The sequence below is a fragment of the Adiantum capillus-veneris genome, chromosome 9 (genome assembly GCF_014529385.1).
Source record: "Adiantum capillus-veneris isolate H3 chromosome 9, ASM1452938v2, whole genome shotgun sequence".
Taxonomy (NCBI): Eukaryota; Viridiplantae; Streptophyta; class Polypodiopsida; order Polypodiales; family Pteridaceae; genus Adiantum; species Adiantum capillus-veneris.
In genome coordinates this window covers 50,293,826-50,295,695 of record NC_140939.1, presented here as the reverse complement: position 1 = coordinate 50,295,695, position 1,870 = coordinate 50,293,826, and the positions used below count along the sequence as shown (strand labels likewise).

The 1,870-nt window shown below is 44.4% G+C and overlaps 1 protein-coding gene across 1 annotated transcript; it reads right to left on the bottom strand.

Moving 5' to 3' along the window:
• Window positions 1-423: 423 nt before the first annotated feature.
• LOC147450464 (uncharacterized) lies at window positions 424-1,661 on the bottom strand. The gene is made up of 2 exons (XM_086519699.1): window positions 1,388-1,661; window positions 424-789 (listed from the first exon to the last, which is right to left on the bottom strand). Exons 1-2 carry the CDS (start codon window positions 1,549-1,551, stop codon window positions 573-575), a joined length of 381 nt encoding a protein of 126 aa, XP_086375825.1. The 5' UTR covers window positions 1,552-1,661; the 3' UTR covers window positions 424-572.
• Between the last annotated feature and the right edge of the window lie 209 nt (window positions 1,662-1,870).

The window sequence follows — 1,870 nt, the reverse complement described above, 5'->3', positions numbered from 1 at the left end:
GCCATCATACACCACAATCAAGCAATCCTACATGAGATTGCGGTTTCACAAGGAATGTGGTTGTCTTCTAGCGAACTTAAAATCATTTAATTGCAAATAAAGATTGTAGGCTGAAGTCTGGTTGAACGCAAGCATAAGAATGTCTACTTCATTACTGCATTCATTGAAACCTTCACAGTTTGCAAAAATTGATGGCAGATGCTCATCACAACTCCCTACCTTGATCATTAGTTGGTATAATGTCATGATTTCGTCAAGCTCCAAAGACCTATTTCCACAATGGACATTTCCTATACGCAGTAGCTACACTTCTATTAACATTTCCACGAGGTCAGATCAACATCCATACCTTTTAAGTTACTTCTGACAAAGATTGTAAAAAAGTAGCTTCAAGGCAATCCGAAAACGGCTATGAGACCACTCTTCACAAAGATAGTTAACACAGTTAAGGAAAAACCAAGAGAAAGTTGTATTACAATAAACAAGCCCTGGTGTTAAATTACATTGTCACAAAGAGGGGCGGCATAGCTTTCAGTTTCAGAGAGCCATGAGCCAGCCCTTCTTTTACATTCTCACTTTCTTTTGACAGGATCAAATGTGGAAACAGCCGCTACTGCGCCACTGATGGCAACAAGGACAACACCACCAGCCACCACACTCAGAAGGAGATTCTTGAGTGAAGGAGAGACGCCTGGAACGGCTGCTTCTGCAATATCAGGGATGACTGCTGCGGCTAGAAGGGCGAGAGCAGCTGGGCCTGCAAGGTTCATCTCCATCTTTGGGCCGGAACTGCATGAACAGCAAAGTCATTCACTCATACATCGGCTTCTCTACGATTAAAATAATGATGATTTATTGCAGTGCTTAGAATAAGTCCAATAACTTGCATGCTACTACCCTAGCAAGGTTCGACACTTAACTGCTCTTATCATGTCTGCAAATACCTCAATCACAGACAAGAAATTATGAAATTAAACCAAAAGCCCCATCAAAAATCTCATTTTTAATCTGGATTTCAATAAAGCACGAGGGACTTGATATCCCCAACACCAGCATTTATAACTTCGACAATGAACCTCTTCGACACTGAAAAGATTAGCAGTAAAATAGAGAACATTGGTTCGAACTTCGACACTTAACCTTCATCATGTCTGTCAATACCTCACTACTTTCACAGTCAAGAAACCCAAGCAATTAGTGTAAACCCCCCCCCCCCCCTTAAAATTTCTCTTTTTCCATCCAGATTTCAATCAAGCACAAAAGCCTATAAGCTATCATACTGAAGATTAACTGCTCCACAGACAGTAAACCCTAGGGTTAAGACATCTATCAAGAGCTACCACTCTGTCTCTCTGCATTTCAGAAGAGATGAAGACAGAAAGTTTACCTCATAGAGAGTCGACTGCCATTGGAGACAAGCTTCAGAGGTGAAGAAGCCTTAGAGGCGGGTAAGCAGACGAGGCCATGGCGGGCGGGGAGCCGCGACTCGCTGAGACCGCTGCTAGGGCACGCCTTGTTCAGAGAGGTGGAGGCGACGGCTGTAGCTGCCATGGCAAGCTCCGCTACGCACAGGAAATGGCGAGCTTCGACTTTGTTGGTGATGTACGTAGGCCAGGTGTGTGTATGTGGAACGGAAGTCTGGATGAGAGGATCAACCTTTTGCTCTTTACATTTTCTCAAGGGCCTTTAAAAATGCAGGTGCAAGGTTGGATAATCAGCCCTCCAATCACCTTCTCCCTCTTCCCCATCCTGGCATTTGTTTCCTTTGAACTGAGGCCCGTCTCACACTTGTGAAGCCCTGACTGAGTTGGCACCCACTTATTCGCCGCAGCAAAAAGCAAAAGGTTAGCCACGTGAGCAAGTTAGGCGC

Bases quoted from the DNA above. Each gene is read 5' to 3' on its own strand.
- LOC147450464 (XM_086519699.1), bottom strand. From the start codon at position 1,551: ATGGCAGCTACAGCCGTCGCCTCCACCTCTCTGAACAAGGCGTGCCCT. The intron at 790-1,387 runs GTAAACTTTCTG...CTGTTCATGCAG, and splicing joins GGCAGTCGACTCTCTATGAG to TTCCGGCCCAAAGATGGAGA.